We start from the raw sequence: 21,569 nt of genomic DNA on the forward strand, positions 1-21,569 counted from the left end.
TGGCTGACTGGATGCTGCTCTGGAACTGGTAGAGAGTTGACACCGTCTGGCAGTTGAGCCTCTGACAGGAGGGAGAGAGTAAAGTATAGTTACTAAGGGTGACAACAGGGAGGCAAACATTAATAAACAAACACGTACACACACACACACACACACAACAGCCCTCACCTCAAGAGAGTGGATGTTGCGGAGCAGGAAGATGAGGCCAGACAGGGACAGCACCAGGAAGATAGGCCCATATTTGGACAGGTTCCTGCATGTGCTCCACGCCCGCGGCTTCCCCGGCTCCAACCCCATCTCACACTCTGCTGTACTCATGGCAACGGTGTCACACTGTCACCAGTCCTCCTGGCACAGAAATAGAAGGTAAAAGGAAATGCTTGAATCTCAATTCCTCAAAAATTGATTTGAGTTAGTGTGCTTTCTGATATGACCAGAATGACAGGTATTCTAAAAGCGTTAAACCCATATGAAAGAGATTGATATAACTATTTGGTTGTTGAAAACATGATATGGCCTACTACCATATAGCTGTTTTTGCATATCAGTTTTTGTATTGCAGAAACAGCTGTATCGTTCAGGTTCTTACCCACCGAAGTGCAGGACGAACGGATGGAGAACATCATCTGTGTTTTTAGTCAACTTTAATACTTTCTAGAACTATTTGGTACCATTCAAGCTATTACTGCATTTTAACTGCTTTCAGCAAGCATGTTTTTCTTTCTAAAAGGACTTTACGTAGGGCAAAACATCCATGAGGATCAGAATCACATTTATTGCCAGGTAGTTTTTACATATAGGATTCTTCTGGTCAGTTGCCTAATACTGATGAAGACAACATTAGACAGGGTGCAAGGACAAGACGGGACGGTGCAAAGACATACAAAATACAATGTATTAAACACAAATGTATACATACCTTGATAGGAGCTGTGAGCATGCATCCACAGTTGAATAGGTAGATGTGACACGCAGCAAGTCAGCCAGCCCGTGTGTAAATAAATAGAATGAAAATGCAATCCATTATTGCATTTCAAACTTCCATACATAACTGGTACATGAAAATGGAATTGCACATCACATATGCATTTTAATTTTAATATTGAGTGAAATAATGCACGCAGAAGTTGAAAATGAAAATGCAATCTTAATTTGCCTTTTCAAATTGCATGACGACATAGAATATTGAATTGCCGATTGAAAAATGCATTTCCATTTGAATAAAGACACCAAAAAACTTCCATACGTGTGTATCCTGGGTGGGGTAGCCTACTGTCTAACTGTGCCGGATAGCAGGATCCTGGATACGACCACCGAGCCTTCCATTCTAGCCAACCACTGTTTTATTGTATTGTATGTGGTAGGCTATTGTATGTGTGGGCTCTCAGGTTAAGCGTTTCATTGCACCCGTATTGTAGCCTACATTATGGCAAACAAAGATCAATGCATCCATCTTGACCGACCAGCCCATATGCACGGATCAGGGTAGCTAGCTGTCATACGGTAGTCACATGACAGTGAAATGTGTATTAATAACTTACGTGATCGAGCTGCATGGCTGTGCTGCAGGAGCTCTTGCTTCGACCGGGCGAGCCTTTGCGTGGCTCCGCCACAGACAAACAGCCCATTCTACCGTAAACAGTAATATCCGGTAATTTGCACAATCAACAATCGGCTTATTGTGAAATACTTGATGTTCTGCAGCTGTCCAAGACTGAGATCTGACATCATGCATTTCGATGTTTTGTTGTTTTCGGTGTTTTGTCATTGGCGGAAACTGGTGTGCGTCACTGGGTACACTGGAATTGCGACATGCGGTAGTCGAGGGTCTCATCTTTCTAACGGTTCGCTCCGTTCGTTCTTCAAAACTCCACCCAGCCGGCGTACACAGGCGTACAAATCGTAGTACGCATGTGCACCGCATCTGCAGCCCAGACTGCGGTGGGCCAGTTAAGATGACGTTCATTCTGCATTACATTTCGTCGCAATGTTGTAGCCTATAACCAAACTCACAAAGTAAGATATTTTATTTTACAAACATACACGGTATAAGATCAAAGCACCAGATCAACTCAACAAAATTGATTAAATAGATTTAAAACGTTTCATATTTGACCTAAAGATCATCTACAGTCGGTGTGCAGAATTCTTTGAGCCTATCTGAACTCTTTACAAGGCTTTCTCTATTTCTTTCTTTTTTATTCTTCTCACATCCGCACATTTCTATTTACAAGTGCGCTTTCCCTGACATGGCCTTTCTCACACACCAGCGTAGCAGGAACAGGGATGATGAGAGGAGCTGCGTCGGGAGAGGAAACTTAAGAGAGCCTGCCTGGGCGCCAGTCCGTAGCGCTGCAACACAAGGTCATGTCCAACCACTCACATACACTTTACTAGCAGGTAAGATAAGAGCACTCTCCAGCCAATCACAGAACACTAGCAGAAGACAGAACGTTTCAGAGTGGGCGGGGCCACATTTGGATTCTCAGAAGACGTAATCCTTCCGTCCTTGAAAAGTCCATAACGTCACACGACTGGGCGGGTGACTGTTGTGTAGAGAGACACCTATCGATCGTTTTAGCTCATATAATCAGATTGCTACGTCAAGGAGAGGAGGGGGAAGGAGGGTTTGGAACAGGGCCCAGGCCTCCCTGTGAGTCCTGACCCCCCACCTGCACCCTGCTCTGAGGGGGCGAGGGGGGGGTCTGAGGGGGCGAGGGGGGGGTCTGAGGGGACGAGGGGGGGCTCTGAGGGGGCGAGGGGGGGCTCTGAGGCGTCTCGGCGTAGGACGGGCACGAGGAGGAGGAGGGGCGGGGGGGAGGGGTCCTTTCCTCCGCCTCCTCCTGCTCCCTCTGCTGCACCGAGGAGAGGTACTGCTCCAGCAGACTGCAGTCTGGGCTCCCCCCCCCCCCGCCCGGCCCCCCCTCCGCCAGCGCCCGCACCGTCTCCAGGGAGCCCGCCGTCCCGCTGCTGAGGAAGCTGTCCTCCGCCGCCGCACCCCCCTCGCCCGTGCTGGACTGGAAGCCAGAGTCCGGGATGGAGAGGTCTGCGGCCGAGCAGAGCGGGTCTGCAGTGCTGCAGGCCGCAGGCAGGGGGAGCCGGAGGGAGGCGGAGGGGGAGGGGGAGGGGGCACAGCGGGGCTGAGGGGCCGGGGAGTCGCCCTGGGTCACGCCGGACAGCTGCACCTCCACAGACCGCTGCCACTGCTGCATGGACTGGAGCTACAGAGAGAGGGCAGAGTGAGGAGATGTGTGTGTGTGTGTGTGTGTGTGTGTGTGTGTGTGTGTGTGTGTGTGTGTGTGTGTGTGTGTGTGTTCGTTATTGACCTGCGTCCACAGGAACTTGACAGCTTCCTCTTGGACGAGCCTCTGGAGCCTCTCCTCCTCGTACTGCTGCTGCACCCTGAACATTTAGAAAGGAAATGAACCATCTCCATCTATACCTGCGATTCCATAGCTACGCCATCAACATGAAACACACATCTCTATCCCTCCCTGTGATGGCAAAAACTGATTAATTATTCTCATCAACAACCTTTATTAGTTATCACCATGGACGATAACTAAATAAAAACTAATTTTGATGAGAAAACCTATGATGAAATCTATTGACATTTCGTCAACAACTAAAAACTAGAGGAAAATGCTAGGGAGGGACGATTTGGGAAGAGATCCAATCAGAATGCTGACATTTCCGTGAAAGTAATGGGTGAAAAATCACCAAACACAGGCGAGGAGAGCACATGAATGCGATTCAGTAGCTTTGTCCATCAGTCTACTAGACGTTTACGTTATTCAACGCCATCATCGTTATAGACACATCTCTATCTCTCCCTGTGATTCCATAGCAACGCCATCATCGTTATAGACACATCTCTCTCTCTCTCCCTGTGATCCCGGCTGCGTTCCGAATCGCATACTTCTACTTCTTACTACCAGTACCTACTACAGCTGCCCTTAGAAAGTACGTACTTTGCAAGCAGTAGGCATCCAGTTGGGACATACTACCTTGTCATAACATTGCACCTTGAAATTTGCCCACATCCGTCGATGTCCATAATGCGACATTCGTCTAGAACTGTCATGACTCGCACATGTGACGCACATTTCCACTGCGCACAGGATTTGAGTCAGAATAGCCAGAAAAGCCTGCTGGCTTGCATACTGCAAAATACGACCGGATGTAGTAGGACATCCTGGTATTTTTGCCATACTGCATGTGGCATACTATGTTTTGGGACATACTACATCCTGTTTTGGCATACTATATAGTAGGGTAGTATGCGATTCGGAACGCAGCTCCCATCATGGTTAACACCGGTGTCCCGCCTCACCTGTCTAGCCGTCCTGACAGGAAGACGATGTGCTCCTGCATCCTGCGCAGGCGGATCTCGCACCGCACCTCCTTGACCAGCGGGTGGCAGTGTCGAGCGTACAGCCCCCTCCACCACGCCTGGATCCTCACGGCCGCCCCCGCCTCCTCGCGCTGAGCTGACCTATCAGGAGGCCGCGCCGCCGCCTCTTCCTCTTCCTGCTTAGGCCCCGCCCTCACCGCCACGACCACGCCGTCTGGGCGTGTACCCTGGTTCAGAACACTCTGTGATTGGTTGTCTAGGAATGCTACAGGTTGACAAATGGTTGAGGTTAAGGTGTACTTGAGTTGACTATCTGCCAAACCCTCCTCTACCACTCTTATCTCTCTCTCCCTCTCCTTCTCTCTCTCCTTCTCCCTCTCTCTCTCCCTCTCTCTCTCCCTCTCTCTCTCCCTCTCTCTCTCTGACTGCGCCTGCTGGGTCTTCTTGGCCCGGGGCGGGTGGTCTGGCGCCAGGGAGTCGGGCTCAAACGTGTCGGTCTCGTCCTCGCTGTCGGAGCGGACGGCGTCGGGGTGGGGGTGGGGCTCGGAGGCGAGGGGGAGGAAGGCGGAGTCTGAGGACAGCAGGCTGCCGTTGAGCTTGTCCTCGTCCGTCTGCACGTCCTCCAGGTAGAGGCGCTCCTCTGCACGCCGGGGGCCGCGCCCGCCCGGGACCGCCACGCCGGGGGAGGAGTCACTCCCCAGCCAGGTGTTCAACTGGACCGACGGCTCTGGAGACAGACAGACAGACATGGAGTCAGACAGACAGACAGACAGACAGACAGACATGGAGTCAGACAGACAGACAGAAGGACAGACAAACAGACAAGCAGGCAGACAGACACAGACCGACACAGACAGACAGACAGACAGACAGACAGACAGACAGACAGACAGACAGGCAGGCAGGCAGACAGACAGACAGGCAGACAGACAGACAGACAGACAGACAGACAGGCAGACAGACAGACAGGCAGGCAGGCAGGCAGACAGGCAGACAGAGAGCATTTCCAAACCTCCACAGAAACTGATACAATACATTCTGTACATATCAGTATTACTGAACATAGTATTAAGGGTGCAGTACGCGGTTTGTGAATTCCTGTTAGAGCATTTTTGAATGGATTTGAAAGATGCAACCGATAAAATCCCCGCCCCTCCCTCCAAAGCCCCTCCTCCAAACTGGGGGAAAACAAAAGACCCTCGCTAGGCAGGTACAGAGGGTAGGCTGACCTACTAGGATGAGCCATCCAATCATTTCAAGTCGGCAACTCAATACGATTGGAGGCGCTTATTACAGTCCTGTGACTTCCACAGATTACGGATTTATTTCATTTTAGTGTCAGAACACTTTATTTATTGATTGCAGTCGGGGATGTAATGAGAATTGCAAAAAATATAACAAACATTTCTTCTGAGCCAAACCGCATATTACTGCGCCTTTAAGAAAGCACACAGGTGAAGACTTGGCTGCTCCTGTTCCAGGGTAGCTGACCTGGCTGTCTGCCTGCAGGAGGAGGAGGCGCTCCGCTCCTGTCTGCCTCTCTGGCTCCCCCTGGTGGCCCTGCTCCGCTCCTGTCTGCCTCTCTGGCTCCCCCTGGTGGCCCTGCTGAGCGGGGGCTGTGTGTGTCCACGTCCAGCCGGGTGGGCCGCGGGGGGCTGGGGGAGCCGGTCTGCTGCTGCAGCTGCTTCTGATGCAGCCTGAGGAGACACAGCGTTCTTTAACCGATATATCAGATGTCTAATCAATCAATAATTAGGATCAGAGGAGCTACTCTGTGGAGGTATTTATGTACAGTCCTGCTGGCGAGGGAGTCACAGCGCAAATGTAATGTCTTAATTTCTTATTGTCGTATTTCGTAGTGTCTATAGTGTCTTAATGTCTTATTTTGTAAACGTCTCCTGTCATATTGGTGTAATGTCTTAAGTCATGTCTTGATGTCTGAGAGTGCCGGGCACAGTGCATTTCATTGTATTTTATAAATACACATGACAATAAAAGCCTTGAACTTGAACAAAGATGACTGACCATCAACATATCAGACCTCCGATCAGTCGAGATGAATCAGATCTACGGGAGATTCATATTCAGATGGAGTGAACTTCTAGGAAGTGGAGGGTGCAGTCGTCAGGTAACTGACCTCTGCTTGCTCAGGATCTTCTCCAGCTTGGCGTCTTCTGCCGTCTCCAGGGCCGACGTAGAGGTCAGAGGGCAAACGTTGGCCAGGTACTGGACTAGCTGCACGTGTTGCCCCGGGCGATACAAGCGACCTTTGCCCTGGCTGTACAACCATTCCGCCTTCAACCTGCGATCACAGAGGGAGAGCGCGTCAGCGGACAGAAGCTCCGCCCACTAGACGGCGCGCCTGAACCACGCTGCTATCGCCGGACGCTTCCTGGAGCTCGACTGACCCTTCTTTCTGCGACACCACGAACCCGTCCAGAACCTTCAGGCTGAGGCACCAGCTCATGACGTACGGCCGGTAGTCGAACCCGGGCAACGAGGGCGTGGCCATGACGCAGGGGTTGCTCATGATGGAGAGCTGCTCCAGGTGGTGGATGGGGGCCAGGTAGGACACCTGCCGGCAGGCAGAAAGAGAGACAGGGTGAGAAACACAGAAATGAACTGATCAGAGTGAAAAGCACAGAGCTCAGTCCACGACTGTGTCCCACTATCCAGGAGTGAGGCTGGCAGGACTGAGACTCAACATCTGTTTACTGGCCATGTTTATGGTTCACGCATGCTAGGAATGTGACCAGGGTTAAGGCATACGCTGTTGTAGATGACATAGGACAGGGTGCAGGACAGGACAGTGACAGTGCAAAACAGTAAAAAAAAAAAAAGAACAGTGCAAATACAAAATACACAAAACAGTGCAACAAAATGCAGCACAATTTACGATAAACAGTTAAAGATCAAATAGAAACACGTGTTTGTTGACCTCGTTGAGGTCTCGTATCTCGTTCTCGGCCAGGGAGAGGATGGCGAGGCGGGCGGGGAGGTGGGCGGGCAGCGGGCGCAGCGCTGTGATGCTGTTCCCATGGAGCAGGAGAGTCTGCAGAGCAACGTCACACAAGGGTCACTACACCAAACCACACACACCACTACGCTGGCCTAGACGCTTTCATCCGTCTTCTACGGAAACTTGATAAGACTCAAGTCCAGATGGACGTTCTAAAAGTAGAGTCTTGTCATGGCTGTTGCATTTGAACCCTGCTTTACAGTGAATGATTGCTTGCAAATTGGATTTTGGATATGAATTAAACCTAGATCTGGACCAGGTAGGCTGCAGCTTTAAGGTCAATTTATGCTTCGTAAGACAAGTGTCATAAAACACGTCTTACACAAAAATCCCATCAATCAGACGTGGGCTGTCGCAGATGTGTCTTGGGCCTCCTGAAGTTTGTGAGGTCACAGATGGCGTCAGTCTGTCTGATTGTTTGGCTTTTTATAAACGCTTCTAAAAAGCGTGTCGCACAAAATGTAAAGAAACTAGGTTCGTGCACAGTTACCATAGAGATGACGCAAAGTGACTCAAAGCTAGGTTGAGTATGAAAGCTAGTTTGAGTATGAAAGCTAGGTTGAGTATTAACGCTAGGTTGAGAATTAAAGCTAGGTTGAGTATTAAAGCAAGGTTGAGTATTTAAGCTAGGTTGAGTATTAAAAATAGGTTGAGTATTAAAGCTAGGTTGAGTATTAAAGCTAGGTTGAGTATTAAAGCTAGGTTGAGTATTAAAGCTAGGTTGAGTATTAAAGAGTTTTGTTTTTTTTGCTTCCTTCTGGAATATGTAGAGAATGGGTCGTATGCCCACCTCCCTTGTTCTCTGTAAAGCGCATTGTGTTGCCTCTGGGTATGAAATGCGCTATACAAATAAAGCTTTGATTGATTGATTGATTGATTGATTGATTGATAGGTTGAGTATTAAAGCTAGGTTGAGTATTAAAGCTAGGTTGAGTATGAAAGCTAGGTTGAGTATTAAAGCTAGGTTGAGTATTAAAGCTAGGTTGAGTATTAAAGCTAGGTTGAGTATTAAAGCTAGGTTGAGTATTAAAGCTAGGTTGAGTATTAAAGCTAGGTTGAATATTAAAGCTAGGTTGAGTATTTCAACCTAGAGTGTTGGCAGCTTCCTTGTTTATGTTCTAGCGACGATTTTCAATGGAGATCTCTCCAGACTATCGGAGGAGGTCGGAGGTCTCCAACGTCCGGCATCGCGAGACAACGACACTTGTCTTTCCGAGTATAAACTGGACTTCAATCAGTGTCCAGGAAAGGCTCTAGTGTATAAACCGTACTCCCTCGTCCTCTGACTGTCCTCACCTTCAGGTTCTGCAGCTTGGTCAGATCCCCGACGGTGGAGATGTTGTTATCTGAGAGGTCCAGGTGCTGAAGAGCCACACAGTTGTTGAGCTGCTCGACCACCTGCTGGGGAAACATCTCAACTGTAGAGAAAACACACACTGACCACTACGCTTTAACACAACTGACCACTACGCTTTAACACAACTGACCACTACGCTTTAAAACACTGACCACTACGCTTTAACACACTGACCACTACGCTTTAACACAACTGACCACTACGCTTTAACACAACTGACCACTACGCTTTAACACAACTGACCACTACGCTTTAACACAACTGACCACTACGCTTTAACACAACTGACCACTACGCTTTAACACACTGACCACTACGCTTTAACACACTGACCACTACGCTTTAACACAACTGACCACTACGCTTTAACACAACTGACCACTACGCTTTAAAACACTGACCACTACGCTTTAACACAACTGACCACTATGCTTTAAAGGCTGAGAGCAGAGCGGCCGTCTCCGCCGGTCACCTTGATGTTGTTGCCGGCCAGGTTGAGCCACTCCAGCCGGGGCAGGTCCCTCAGGCCCTCGATGTAGCCGATGCTGTTGTTGGGCAGGTTCAGAACACGCAGCTCCGTCAGCCGGGAGACGCCCATCATCCGCACCAGACGGTTACTGGCCACGGACAGCTGGAGGGAGGGAGAGAGAGAAAGGGGGAGGGAGAGAGAGAAAGGGGGAGGGAGAGAGAGAAAGGGAGAAACAGAGGGGAGAGAGACAGAGAGAGAGAGAGAAAGGGAGAGAGAGGGAGAGAGAAAGAGAGGGGGAGAGAGAGAGTTAGAATGACACAGTGAAATAAGATAGATAATAATGGATTATGGATGGATAATAATAGAGAGAGGGGGGAGAGAGAGAGGGAGAGAGAAAGGGAGAGGGATAGAGAGAGAGAAAGGGAGAGAGGGATAGAGAGAGAGAGAGAAAGAGAGGGAGAGAGAGAGAAAGGGAGAGGGGAGAGCGAGAGAGAGTCAGAATGACACAGTGAAATAAGATAATAATGGATTCAATGGGAAGCGATGAAGCAGCAAAACTGTGAAGGACTAGGCTAGCCTATCACTAGGGAGTCTGGTCCACTGTGGACGACAGCACCTGTTGGAGTCCGGGGCTCCTCTCCAGGTGGTCCAGCTTCATGATGTGGTTCCGGTCCAGGACCAGGGTGTGAGTGTCGTCTGAGCAACAGAAGCTAGCCTCCAACCTCTGCAGGCCCTGGGCTGAGAGGTCCACCACAGGGCCTGGCGGAGAGAGGGTGGGTGGGGAGAGAGAGAGAGAGGGGGGGGGGAGAGAGAGGGAGAGAGGTGGAGGGAGAGAGGGGGAGAGAGGGAGGAGGGAAGAGAGAGAGGGAGAGAGTTCATCATAACATGTAAAGAAATGACTAAATGTACCGTGTACAAGCATGTTGTACGTGTTGTCTATCACCATGAACACTCAGTACATAGAAACAATATCAGCCATGGGCTTACAGTTAAGAACCACATAAAAAAAAACTAGGGAGGCAAGCTCATAAATCGACTGTGTCAACAACAGTACAGAGACTCGGAGCTAGCTAATGGCAGGTGCCCAGTTGGCCTGAGCACAAAGGTTTTGCTGGTGAACTGGTTGAACAGATTTTCATATAGACAAGTAGAGCACCTTAAGACGATCCACAGATGATTAGACAGAACTGTAACGTTAAAGGTGATCTAACTAACACCCTTTGGTTTCAGCAGCACCCGTGGGAAATGAACGTCAAATGCATTGATTAACACTATAGGCAGAAGCTCGCACATGGAGTTGGGATTGGGATGCAAAGAAGAGTCTCATCTGAGTCAACTCATCCTGTCTAGTATCTGTAGGTAGCTAGCTACTGTATGCAACGTTAGCTAGCAAGCCAGGCATCCCACACAGAAGGGCACTGTGTGACACTGACAAAGGTTGGACACAAAATCCCAGGCGAATTATTTTGATAGCTTTCGCAAGATCGGAGGACCACTGTGCGCAATTATATCAAACACTTACCAGCGACTGTGTCCAATGACATGTCTGATATTCCCATCTCTGCGCATAGATAAGACTACGGGCTCGACTACAGAGCCCACGGTACCTCCACCTCCATATAGCGCGAACCAACTGTCACAGACCCCATAGCGGATACTGTAACGGGAAATGTAGTTCACAACCACCAGTTTCCCATTATGCTGGGTAGCAAAAAGACTACAAAAAGTATGGTTTACAACAGAGCGCCACACAGAAGCGGCTCCGGGTCGTGTGGGCATGCTCATCAATAATTAACAATGTGTAGCATACCAATGCTTTAAGTCTCGCATGCCGTAGCTATAATACTATACATTTTCATATTAAACTAGAATAAACCTTTAAAATACCTAAATATTTAAAATACCTTTTATGCGCTTTTCTATCATCGCCATACTTCCCGCTTCTGTCAACGCCAGGCAACCGGTTTAGGTTCTGATTGGATAGATGATTTTTTGAAATTATCAAATATCATATTAATTTGAATATAACTTAATAGCTATTTGGGACTATGAATCAGCCCAATCTTGTAGAAAATATAATAGAATAAATAAAATAAATTAACAAGGAACTAGAGTCTGTGACCTATAACCCCATTTCCGTTTCCGTCCAGCGTTCTTTCCGATTTGCGCCCTCCCCTCAGCCACCATGAAGTAAGATTACAGAAACATCTATTGCCATCGTAGTCTGAAAATAAAACATTTTCATTTCAAATTCATGTATTGTGTACCGTAACACACACTCTTGTAACCATGTGCTTTATTTCTCTGCTGCAGGGTCGAGTTGTGCAGTTTCAGTGGGTACAAAATATACCCCGGCCATGGCCGCCGCTACGCCAGGATAGACGGGAAGGTAGTGTTCATGCTAATGCTTGTATCATGTTGTATTGGACTGTTCAGTGTATTGTTGTTTGCTAGATGTGGCTTGTATGTTTTGTCTAGTCAAGACTGTTCCCTGGACCCTGTAACTCTGGCTAGCTATTCAGACTAGGTTGCTAGCGAGCCAATCGCCAGATAGAAAAAGCTGTAGCTAATGTTGGCTGAGCCATTGTCCCACGTCATCAGTATGCGACATCGTATAGATGCCTGCGGTACTGTGAAAGTAAGCCACTTAGTACCTGTTGTCCTAACAGCCTATTCCTTTCCAAACCAGGTTTTCCAGTTCCTGAATCACAAGTGCGAGTCTGCCTTCCTGGCCAAGAGGAACCCTAGACAGATCAACTGGACCGTGCTTTACAGGCGCAAGCACAAGAAGGGCCAGTCTGTACGTATCTAGTGCACATTGATTGTTTACCGTTTGGTCTGTATTAGTTTTTCAAAACGTTAAACATATCCCACTCTTGTGAGACTGTACTCTGTTCCATCGGTGTGTGTGTTTGCATGGTTGTTAGGCTGTGGGTGAAAGGTGTGCATAGTGCCCGTCTGTGTCATGTGCTGCTTCCAGGCTGTGTCTTACAGTCTGTGTAGCAGTGCTCACTCCTCACCTGTGGCCTTAGAGACACTGGAGGTCATAGTACTGGCTTTTTACCCCCCTACCAACTGCCGGCCTTCAATCTCTCCTACAAACCCAGTTAAACCTAGTAAGCCGTATCTTTTGGGGACTGTTGGTGTAATACGGTGTGGCTGTAGCTCAGGAGGTAGAGCGGGTCGTCCAATGACCGCAGGGTCTGCGGTTCGAATCCTGGCTCCTGTCCACATGTCGAAGTGTCCTTGGGTAAGGCACTGAACCCCAAATTGATCCCAATGAGCAGGCTAACACCTTGCATGGCAGCTGCCGCCGTTAGTGTGAATGCATGTGTGAATGAGAGGCCATTGTAAAGAGCTTGGATTTAAGTGCTATTTAATTGCAGTCCATTTACTTTCTGCCCCTGAGCGATGTCTGTATTCCCCACACTGGGGGTTATGAAAGAAAGCACATTTTACATTGTAGTTTTACGATGCAGTTTCTCACTGTCATGGGACTTCCTGTCTTAACAGGAAGAGGTGACGAAGAAGCGCACCCGCCGTGCGGTGAAGTTCCAGAGGGCCATCACCGGAGCCTCCCTGGCCGAGATCATGGCCAAGAGGAACCAGAAGCCAGAGGTCCGCAAGGCCCAGCGTGAGCAGGCCATCAGGTGAGGAGGACCACACTGATAACGGACACTGGTTTCGCTTTGGAGCCATATCTACGATGCTTTCATGGTTGCAGCGTTGGCTATATTAAATGTGATTGTGTAGAGATGGCAGACGAAGCCCTGTACGCTTTTGGGTATTCTCCTGATTGTGCCTGGAAAAGAGCCGAAGCTCCTGGGCATTGAAAACAGAGCACGGTGACATCTGGTGGTTTGGAGATGTAATAGCATGCTGTCAAAGGTGCCGTGGTTGCGCTAAAAACTTTCAAAGCTTTTCCAGCACGTCGATGGGGTTTGAAGCAGCGTCAGACGTCATCAGTCACGTGGTCGTTGTCGTTTGACACAAGCTCTGCCACATTGCTTCGACACAGTGCGCTTCACGTTGGCGACAAGCTCCGATGGCCCGGCATCGAATGTCTCATCACTATGATTGTGTGCTGCCATGTGTTCCAAACTACGTGGCTCTGATACTGTGCGCTCGATTTGAAATGGATGGGTGAAAACAAAATGGCGTTAACTTAACCTTTCCCTAAAGCAAGCCATGCACATTTGACACCCGTTCAGTCCTTTCCCACCTTGCCTATAAAGTAACATGGCGTTGCTTCTTGGAAGTATCTTTAGCCCTGTGCTGGTTGTGTTGCTGTCAGTGTTCTGAGTGACTAAGTCCTGCTTCTCTATCCCCAGGGCTGCCAAGGAGGCTAAGAAGGCAAAACAGGCAACTAAGAAGCCCTCTGCCCCCAGCGCTAAGGTGAGAGAGAGACCCGCTATACAAGGACAGAGATTGATCGTTTTGAATCGGCACCTTTTTAAAAAGGGCCCCCCTCCAAAACGGGGTTGGAGTGAGCGGTGGCTTATGATAATGGACTAGGGTATCTTTGGTAGCAAAACATTTGTTAAGCCATTTCAAGTTTTTGATTGATTTTGTTAGGCTACTGTCAGCCTCTAGTTTATCGGGGTACGAAATTGATTTTTATGAAACCGAATTGGAACTAGTTTTCAAGAGTACATGGATGTAGCCTACCTTAGAACGTGGAAGTGAAACCTGATCTTGTCAGCAGCTCCACAAGCCTACACACAATAAAATTAAGCACATAAGCGTAGGTCGGCCCAGGGGTGTGTTCACATGGCTGCTGATCGGCGCTGGAGCCCGTGCTACTGCAGTCATCGGACATTGGGCTGAACGCAGTTCCCTTTCACACTGAAGACTAAACCCAGATGTTAGTGGGTGTAGACGAGTCTTGGGGGGGGGGGGGGGGGGGGGGGTCAGTGGGAATTGGGGTTTAGTCACATGCTTCGCCAGGTCCAAAAACTGAAAAGTGTAAACAGACTGACAAATATGGTTCATGCCATTTTAGCTAAAGCTGTGTTTGCATGGTTGTTAGGCTGTGGGTGAAAGGTGTGCATAGTGCCCGTCTGTGTCATGTGCTGCTTCCAGGCTGTGTCTTACAGCCTGTGTAGCAGCGCTCACTCCTCACCTGTGGCCTTAGAGACACTGGAGATCATAGTACTGGCTTTTTGACCCCTACCAATGGCCAGCCTCCAAACTCTCCTACAAACCCAGTTAAACCTTGTGAACTTGTGGGGAATGTTACCTTAATATTTGGGTCCCTGAGCTGTGGGGTGTGTATTTCCCTGCACTGATGACATGAAAGACAGCACTTGGAAAGTTTTACATTGTTGCTAGTTGCCCAGTCTTGGACTTACTGTCTTAACATTTTAGCTAACATGGATGGCCCCCAGTACCATGTTTTAACATGGATGGGCCCTCAGTACCATGTTTTAACATGGATGGCCCCCAGTACCATGTTTTAACATGGATGGGCCCTCAGTACCATGTTTTAACATGGATTGGCCCTCAGTACCATGTTTTAACATGGATGGGCCCCCAGTACCATGTTTTCTGATGTGGTGTTTGTCTTCTGCAGGCCCCTACCAAGGCTGCTCCCAAGCCCAAGATCGCCAAGACCATGAAGGTGAACGCTCCTCGCGTTGGCGGAAAACGCTAAAGTCCTGGACTTGTGTTTTGGTTGTTAATAAAATTATCTTGGTAATCACGTTTGTTTCGTCTCGTCTATGAATCTGTGCACTTTATTACTTAATACGTGAGCGGGACAGGCTGTAATGGACCATAAGAACCGAAGATGTCAGATTGGATATTTTGTCTTGAAATGGAAAGGCTGTGCCAGTTTTTGGGTCATTCTTGAGGGATTTATGTGATTTTATTCAAGAAGCAGTTGAGAAGTCTGGGGAAGGTTTGAATTGTGATGCACATACCTGTAGTCGAGTATAGAATCACGTGGTGGGTGGGGGTGCGTGTGATCCCAGATGCAGTACCTGGCTCAGACAGAAGGGGGAGGAAACCACTACCTGCTGGTTGAAGGGAGATGACGCTTTCCACCTCAGAAATGAAACTGCAAACTGCTGTTAGCTGTTTCTTTTAATTTACTAAAAATGTTTTAGTTTACAAATAAGGGCATATCCATCATTACACAAACTAAACCCATTAACATGGAAATGTTATCTGGCAATACTCAACAGGTTAATGAACCAAATGATTATTGCTTTAATAACACTAGGAGAGCCATCAATATTGATTAACAAGGTAAAACTTCTCTACACAAAAACTGATTTTCTCAAATGCAGCAACTTTAAGCGGGCAGCAAAGCCAATATCTCAAATGATATTGATAATATAGGGATTACTTTAAATAAAGAGTGAAGTGTAGGCTGGACTAAATGAATGGAAAAGAGACTACTGGACAATACTGTGATGTGAAAGATGTTTCTAAGGAGGAGGGATCCGTCAATGGTAAGCAAGTATGATTTAATCATCTTGGAGGTACAGGTCCACCATGAGCTACCAAAACCTACATAAATAGTTAAACAAGAGACATGTGATGAAAATGTGTTATCCCTCAGAGACATGCGTATGGAGACATTTTACCCATGTTCAACACAGATTCAAGACCTCGATTCTTAGGAAATCCAAATCATAATTACACTCAAACATACGGAAAAACACTCCAAAAGTGCATGATATATATTTATCAGTCATTAAACTTAAAGTAAAAATATACAATCACACTTTTTTTTAATTCTGCATCAGAGTAACATTATAAGATACTATATCTGCACTTTCTTGAGTGTGTGTTGGTTAGGATTAAAAATGCCACCGTGGGTGTGACCCTGAGGAAGTGATGAATTAGGCAGAACGCAGGATCTCTAACAGGCGACAATGGACTGTAACAAAATGGAGGGTTTGGCGTTACATGGACTGGATGCGGTTGTGGGCACAGAATGGGCTGGCGAGGGGGCAGGTGTGGCGTCTGCCCGGTGAGAAGGGCGGGGCGAGAGCTGGCGCCGGACGCTCAGGACTGCGCAGCCTCCTTCTCCTTCAACTCCTGTTTGTACCTGTGTGAAATACGATTATGACTATTAATAACTGTAAATATGCACCTAACTTCTGCACTAACCTGGGAGAATCCTAACATGTAGGACCAGACAAGGAAGCTCCTGACACTCTACGCTCTGTGGACGGGGAAAGTAGAAGGGCCCATACTTTTACTGACACACAAACTATCGTTTTGTTTTTGTATACAAAGCAACATGTATTGGCAATTAACTGTGGCTAGCGCCCCCAGTGGTGGGCTCTGGTACAGCTGGTGGGATGGACGAACAAACGGACAGCCGTCGGGACAATTAAGATATTCTCCGTTTCCTGCAATAAATCTCAGTTCTTTGAGAGTCAAGCGTAGTACGGCATGTAACCAACGTCACATCACAACACAGATACAATATCAGTAGAGAACTCAAAGTTAAACAATAACTCGTTACCATGGTTTCTCATCAGTTACAAACAAAGAATACACATGTCAAAAACAACTCCTGTGTGCTATCCCCATCACACACACACTTCCTGTGTGCTATCCCCATCACACACACACTTGTGGGTCCAGACCTGTGGGGCATCTGTGGCTCAGGAGGTAGAGCGGGGCGTCCGACAAAGACTCTGAACCCCATATTGCTTCCAATCAGCAGGTGCAGTTGTCACATTGGTGTGTGAATGTGTGTGTGAATGGGTGAATGAGAGGCCAATGTAAAGTGTTTTGGATAAAAGCGCTCTGTCCATTTTCAGTTTACCATAAGGGCAGATAGTCATCTGCAGCTGTTCCCTGGCTGCTTATTGCTCGGCACGATCTGTCTGGTCCATTTCAGGGCCCTAAGAGGGCTTCACCTCCCTCACCTAAAGATCCGGTACAGCTGAGAGATTCCTGCACTCCCAACGAACAAGTTGACCATGAAGAGGTTCCAGTTCTTAGGAATGATGACCAGAGAGTACCTGGACCAGATCAGACCTGAGAGAGAGGGAGAGGGAGAGGGAGAGAGAGAGAGGGAGAGAGAGAGAGAGAGAGAGAGAGAGAACAAGAGCCATGTTCATTATTGCATTCACATGATCTTCATTCTGCCCCTCATCCTCCTCTCCAGGCAGGCCTGTTGTTGCCCCACAACAGAGGGGGCCTTCCTCCCCACCCCAGCCTTGATGCCCCCCCCCCCAGAAAATCATGGCTAAGAAAAGTATGATTTGATAATGCTAACACAATGATGGCTATGACTAAGCATGGTTATCAGACATCTTTAACCCTCTGAAGGAGAAAAGGTGGTATTATGTTTACATAACTTAAGATGTAACAGTTTTTAGTGGGCTAGGATCAATACATAGATTATGATTTTGCTAACACAATGCAATACATTTATTAATCAAAAGTAAAGTTAGATGTTGCCCCTAAGTTAACCTAAGTGGGCACTCATCTCTCTGGTGGGCTACCTGTGGCGGTCAGCACGGAAGACTGGGAGGTGCTGAGCTTCTCTGCAGGTCGAGTCATGTCGGCCAGTCCAGCCATCACCAGACCCTACAGAGACAGAGAGGCGGGCGGCGGTGATGACCACAAATACAAGATGGCCGACTGGAACACAGCGACAGGACACGACGCCTTAATAATAAGTTAGTTCTTATCTTGGAACTCCTACTGCAGGGAGAGGTCTGTCTGTCTCATCTTGTAAATCATGAAACAAGCCTGAACAAGGGTCCTTCAGGTACGTGTGGAGAAGATACAGAACAGTATCTTGGTGTGGCACTGACTGAAATAATGGCTGAAATAATGAAAGGGTGTTTGTGTGTGTGTGTGTGTGTGTGTGTGTGTGTGTGTGTGTGTGTGTGTGTGTGTAGTTCAGGGAGAACAGACACACTGTAGATGTGTCATGTGGTTCTGGTACATACTAAGACACACTCAATATTTAGTAATAAGTATTAGTAGTATTAGTATTAGTAGTAGAGTATAACATGATGAACTGTCCTTACCCATTTGAACATAGGGGCCCAGAAGAAAACAGTCTTTGGACCTAGAGTGAAGAAACAAGATATCAGCGAAATATGTTCTATTTTCCAGTATGATTCCCTGAAATACGCATATTCTATCTGAAATAAACCTCTTCCCCCACAACATGATTTCAGTCAGGCATGAAACACTTGTGTCCTCTAGGTGACAGAGATAAGTCACTTATTACAATAAAGTAGCCTAATTCAAAGGGTCTATGGTGGTATAATACAGTTTTAGGCTATTTAATGTCTGTTTATTGCTGTCTTCCATAGTGTGTACCCTCTATGAGTAGCACACACACATACACACAAGCACATTTTCATGACAGAAGATAAAGCAAGTCTGAACCCCGTCATCAACTCATCAACAGTCTCCCACCCTATGCCCTTGTCTCTCCGAGCAGGACTGACCCCCTAAGTCGGTCTGAGACTTGGTTACTAATTCTCGGACCGCTGGACTCCAGCTGGCTGAAGCCACGTGGGGAGGAGGAGGTGACATCACGACGTCTCCACCAATGAGAGCCGGCCCTGGGAGCCGCCACCCTCCTCTGCTTTGCATTCTGAATCAATACAGGCGTCCTTGGTAACCTACGTTGGGTTCTCCGGCGGTGATAACAACAGTAGACTCAAGTTATGCTAAATATGCATAACTCATTCCTGCCATAGGCCTACATGCTTTTCTGTTTTCAGTTTCATTGCGAAGTGACCCAGTATAAAACAACACTATCCCCGCTGAGACGCAACATCTAGGCTCAACTAAAACTCAAGACTCAGCGGTCTACTGTTGCTCCAAAGCGCCCTGGAGATATAGGATGCAACACAACAAGTTTGTCCTGTGTCACAACCTGCCAACCTGACACCCCGGAGACAGAACAGGACACGGTGTACAGGACATTATTATCCACACATCAGTGTCTGATAATGACCAATGTACTGATCTTTGATCAATTAACCGCATATGGTCTCTTGCACTTTGGCTTTAGCACTAGATGCACTTATTTAGAAAGGAGATGCACTTGTATTATATAGTAGTAGTACCCTGACTACCTACGTTAAATGCACTTATTGTAAGTCGCCTTGGATAAAAGCGTCTGCTAACTGTAACCTAATGTAGCCTAATAAGGGATGTGGAGCAGACACGGTCTCGTGCTCATAAACTTAACCACAACAGCTTCCTCGAGTGATTATTCTTGAAGGTCATCACATATATCCCCCAAAACATGGAACTGCACGGTTGCTGCAAGGATATGCAATTGCCAAAGATTATACTATAATGTGTTCCAATCGCAATCCTACAAATCCACTGGGTTGCTTCAGCTGAACCAGGAACCAGGCCCGGCTACACACACACTGCTCATCAACAGCGGTCACCTGATGTCAACCAGCCCGTCCGTCTTCATACCACTGGTGCCCTAAATAATCATCGGAACGGTAGACAGAGTAGAAGTATACATTACCTGCTGGGTGGTTGTAAATAGGTCTCAGTTTCGCAGGCAGGACATGCTCGATTTTACCCAGGACCCGGTGATAGGACGCTCTGAGCGCAGCCATGTCGACACAGTAGCCTTGCTAAGCTAAACTAGCTAGCTAGCAGCTACTCGGATTGTTGACCCTGAACCTAACTAGCCAAATACACACGAAGGACAAGGACGTGCGGCACCGCGCAGGCTCTCAACCTAGTATACTATCTGGTCCAGAATGCGTGAATCTGATGCGATCACAACCGCGGCCCCGGTGCTCTCAAACCGATGACCTTCCTGCGCTAATGTCGCTAGGCATCGCCATGTTACTGGGTGCTGTGCAAGCGAATCACCGGTGCTATCTCCACGACCCCCTCGCCGCGCAACCTATCACACCAGATGCAGCGTCTCCCAGTCGGACCACAGCCAGCTCTTCCCCGTGGCTCATTGGTGCATTGAACAAGTCCTCTGTATTTGATTGGTTTAAGTGAGACCCTTTGCTGCAGAGAAGTAGGCTGTTGATAATTATTTCTTATCCGAGTAATGGATGAAGAAATTAATGAATCAGTAATAGACTAATCCAGGGCTGCCAGCCTCTTCTCACGCTCACACGCCACACTTCACAATTCTCACGCGGAGAAATGACCACCCACGAAATACTAGCAGTTTAATGCCCATGGGACCTTTAATTTGAAATTACTTGAAAGGACGCGAATCTGGCGTTCCAGTCATCTCGGAGGGGGTGGGTGCTTGTGACTAAATGAAAAAAAATCTCACTCCAAACTTTTGGTCAAACTTGGCAGCGCTGCTATTCACTTCATGCACTTTCTGTCAGAAGGATATGCATGGCCCTCTTTGAGGAGACCCCATCTGTAGCCTACCTTTGGATACTCTGATCTAATTTGGTAGGATAGCCAAGTCAAACTTTATTTGTATAGAACATGTAAAACCATGGTTGACCAAAGTGCTGAACAGGAATACCAAAAACATATAAACAACAAACAATTAACATACCAATAATAATAATAATAATAACAATAATGATACACACACTTGCAAGGATAGGTGAAATTTGTTATTTGTCAAACTCCCCTCTACATTTGAGATGCATCTATCTATAAAGTCAGTGTGGACTGTGAAGCTGTTTGGATCATTGGTTTCAGAAAGCTAAATATTCATATTGCACAGAGAGAGTTATCAGTATCAAAGCCTGGATGTGTCTGCGCCACTAGATGGAGACTTGTAGGCTACAACTACAGACACCAGACCAGACGGAGACAGCAACAGATGAACAGGAGCCCTGCGTTCCAAATGGCATACATATGCCAAAACTACTAGGATGTGCTACTACATCCGGTTACATTTTGCAGTATGCAAGCCAGCATGCGTTTCCGGCTATTCTGACCTACAATCCTCTGCGCAGCAGAAGACTTGTCACCCAGGCCGAGATGGCCCAGACAGATGACAGCATTGACCATGATTTAGGCTATCAAGACTTTAGTCTTATATTTCTAGTATCATCGTTATCCACTTAAAACTTGTCAAAACGAAATGCCAACAATAGTGGTTATGCTAGCCTGCTAGTGTTCACAAATAAATGTTAAAGGGGTAGTGTGCTATTTTGGACATTTAGCCATATTTGGGGTCTGTCTACCATGAATCTGAAACATAAAGACCATCATTTCACTGATAGTTCCAGTATTGAGCTAGCTGCAGTTTTTATGCAGGCTCTCACTGGGCTACAATGGAAGTCAATGGGGCATATGTAAATGTGTTGGAAAAACTGATAAATGTGCTTTTCTGCCAGAGAGAGAGAGAGAGGAGGAGATATCAATCTGACATCTCCTCCTCTTCTCTCTCTCTCTGGCCCATTGAGAGAGAGCCAGG

At 47.5% G+C, this 21,569-nt stretch overlaps 4 protein-coding genes across 4 annotated transcripts in view; 1 reads left to right on the forward strand and 3 right to left on the reverse strand.

The window, feature by feature from the left end:
• nxpe3 (neurexophilin and PC-esterase domain family, member 3) overlaps positions 1-300 on the reverse strand; it is a gene marked incomplete at its 3' end in the record, with an annotated part of 3,673 nt that extends 3,373 nt beyond the window's left edge. The window contains exons 1-2 of the mRNA XM_084443008.1: positions 169-300; positions 1-61 (exon numbers count right to left, since the gene is read on the reverse strand). The exon at positions 1-61 is cut by the window's left edge and continues 721 nt beyond it. Of these exons, the coding sequence (XP_084299134.1) occupies positions 1-61; positions 169-297 (190 nt within the window). The 5' untranslated portion in view covers positions 298-300. The remainder of the gene's footprint in view (positions 62-168) is intronic.
• A 1,878-nt stretch (positions 301-2,178) lies between these two features.
• cep97 (centrosomal protein 97) lies at positions 2,179-10,817 on the reverse strand. The gene is made up of 11 exons (XM_084443661.1): positions 10,722-10,817; positions 9,816-9,958; positions 9,203-9,361; positions 8,670-8,771; positions 7,293-7,406; positions 6,763-6,929; positions 6,492-6,656; positions 5,846-6,051; positions 4,334-5,081; positions 3,327-3,402; positions 2,179-3,221 (listed from the first exon to the last, which is right to left on the reverse strand). Exons 1-11 carry the CDS (start codon positions 10,756-10,758, stop codon positions 2,604-2,606), a joined length of 2,535 nt encoding a protein of 844 aa, XP_084299787.1. The 5' UTR covers positions 10,759-10,817; the 3' UTR covers positions 2,179-2,603.
• A 532-nt stretch (positions 10,818-11,349) lies between these two features.
• On the forward strand, positions 11,350-14,900 carry rpl24 (ribosomal protein L24). Its single transcript, XM_084443364.1, has 6 exons — positions 11,350-11,389; positions 11,513-11,588; positions 11,889-11,999; positions 12,713-12,849; positions 13,531-13,594; positions 14,772-14,900. The coding sequence occupies exons 1-6, from the start codon at positions 11,385-11,387 to the stop codon at positions 14,850-14,852; spliced, it is 474 nt and encodes a 157-aa protein (XP_084299490.1). The 5' UTR covers positions 11,350-11,384; the 3' UTR covers positions 14,853-14,900.
• A 380-nt stretch (positions 14,901-15,280) lies between these two features.
• Positions 15,281-20,095, reverse strand: LOC311312776 (mitochondrial pyruvate carrier 2-like). The gene is made up of 5 exons (XM_084442776.1): positions 19,680-20,095; positions 18,205-18,245; positions 17,671-17,755; positions 17,089-17,200; positions 15,281-16,256 (listed from the first exon to the last, which is right to left on the reverse strand). Exons 1-5 carry the CDS (start codon positions 19,771-19,773, stop codon positions 16,214-16,216), a joined length of 375 nt encoding a protein of 124 aa, XP_084298902.1. The 5' UTR covers positions 19,774-20,095; the 3' UTR covers positions 15,281-16,213.
• Positions 20,096-21,569: the final 1,474 nt, after the last annotated feature.

The sequence above is a fragment of the Borostomias antarcticus genome, assembly GCF_949987555.1.
Source record: "Borostomias antarcticus genome assembly, chromosome: 9".
Classification (NCBI taxonomy): Eukaryota; Metazoa; Chordata; class Actinopteri; order Stomiiformes; family Stomiidae; genus Borostomias; species Borostomias antarcticus.